We start from the raw sequence: 1,044 nt of genomic DNA, 5'->3' as shown, positions 1-1,044 counted from the left end.
GTTCAGCCCTCGTTCCTGTTAGGCAACACGTATTGTCCCTGCGTCCGCACGATTATCTGTTCACTTTGCCCAGCCATCTCCAAACCCAATCTTTTTGCCTATCTAACCCCGATAAGCTCAAAAGCCCGATTCAACCACAGCGCCTGTTGCGGTGGTTGCAATATCTATTTGAGGGCTTTCGCTAACTTACTATCATCTGCTCTCGTGTCCCCTTGCGGTAGTTTTCTCCGATCCCTTCCCTCGTGTCCCCTCCTCAATACCGTCAAGATGGGTATGGCATTTTCGAAACTGTTCGATAGAATATGGGGCAAAAAGGAAATGAGAATTCTCATGGTTGGTCTTGATGCTGCTGGCAAGACCACCATTCTGTACAAGCTGAAACTTGGTGAAATCGTTACAACCATCCCTACCATTGGTAAGTTCCTCGATTCTCGAAACTGATCAACAACCCTCACCCCTTACCACATCCGTGATGGTTCTTTGGGAAAAGAAACCGAAAACCAAAAACAATGCCTAAAATGAAAAAAGGCAACCCACCACTCTTTATTTGTTAGTGCGATTCGTTTATTGATGATATTCGACTCTAACTATATGCAGGCTTCAACGTCGAGACTGTCGAATATAAAAACATTCAATTTACAGTGTGGGACGTCGGTGGACAGGACAAGATTCGACCTCTGTGGAGGCACTACTTCCAAAATACCCAGGGTATCATTTTCGTGGTTGACAGCAACGATCGTGACCGTGTTGTCGAGGCTCGGGAGGAGTTGCAGCGAATGCTCAACGAAGATGAATTGCGCGACGCATTGCTCCTGGTCTTCGCGAATAAGCAGGATCTCCCGGTACGCACCCTATTACGATTTCTTTCTTTCTCTCGTTCTATTATTATTCTTCTCTTGTTATTTTATTTTTTTACTTTTTATTTTCGGATCATATTTGTTCTACTTAGATATGCTAATGAATGATTCCCTTTATAGAACGCTATGAGCCCAGCCGAAATCACCCACAGTTGGGTCCTCCAGAGCTTGACACGACGCGCATGGG

At 45.2% G+C, this 1,044-nt stretch overlaps 1 protein-coding gene across 1 annotated transcript in view; it reads left to right on the top strand.

Moving 5' to 3' along the window:
* Window positions 1–267: 267 nt before the first annotated feature.
* HCAG_01847 (ADP-ribosylation factor) overlaps window positions 268–1,044 on the top strand; it is a gene marked incomplete at both ends in the record, with an annotated part of 2,489 nt that continues 1,712 nt past the window's right edge. Inside the window, 3 exons of the mRNA XM_001544750.1 lie at window positions 268–415; window positions 598–842; window positions 978–1,044. The exon at window positions 978–1,044 is cut by the window's right edge and continues 1,712 nt beyond it. Coding sequence (XP_001544800.1) covers window positions 268–415; window positions 598–842; window positions 978–1,044 — 460 coding nt within the window. The remainder of the gene's footprint in view (window positions 416–597; window positions 843–977) is intronic.

The sequence above is a fragment of the Histoplasma capsulatum genome, genomic scaffold, assembly GCF_000149585.1.
Source record: "Histoplasma capsulatum NAm1 scaffold_1 genomic scaffold, whole genome shotgun sequence".
NCBI lineage: Eukaryota > Fungi > Ascomycota > Eurotiomycetes > Onygenales > Ajellomycetaceae > Histoplasma > Histoplasma mississippiense.
This window is presented reverse-complemented; position numbering and strand designations above follow the sequence as displayed.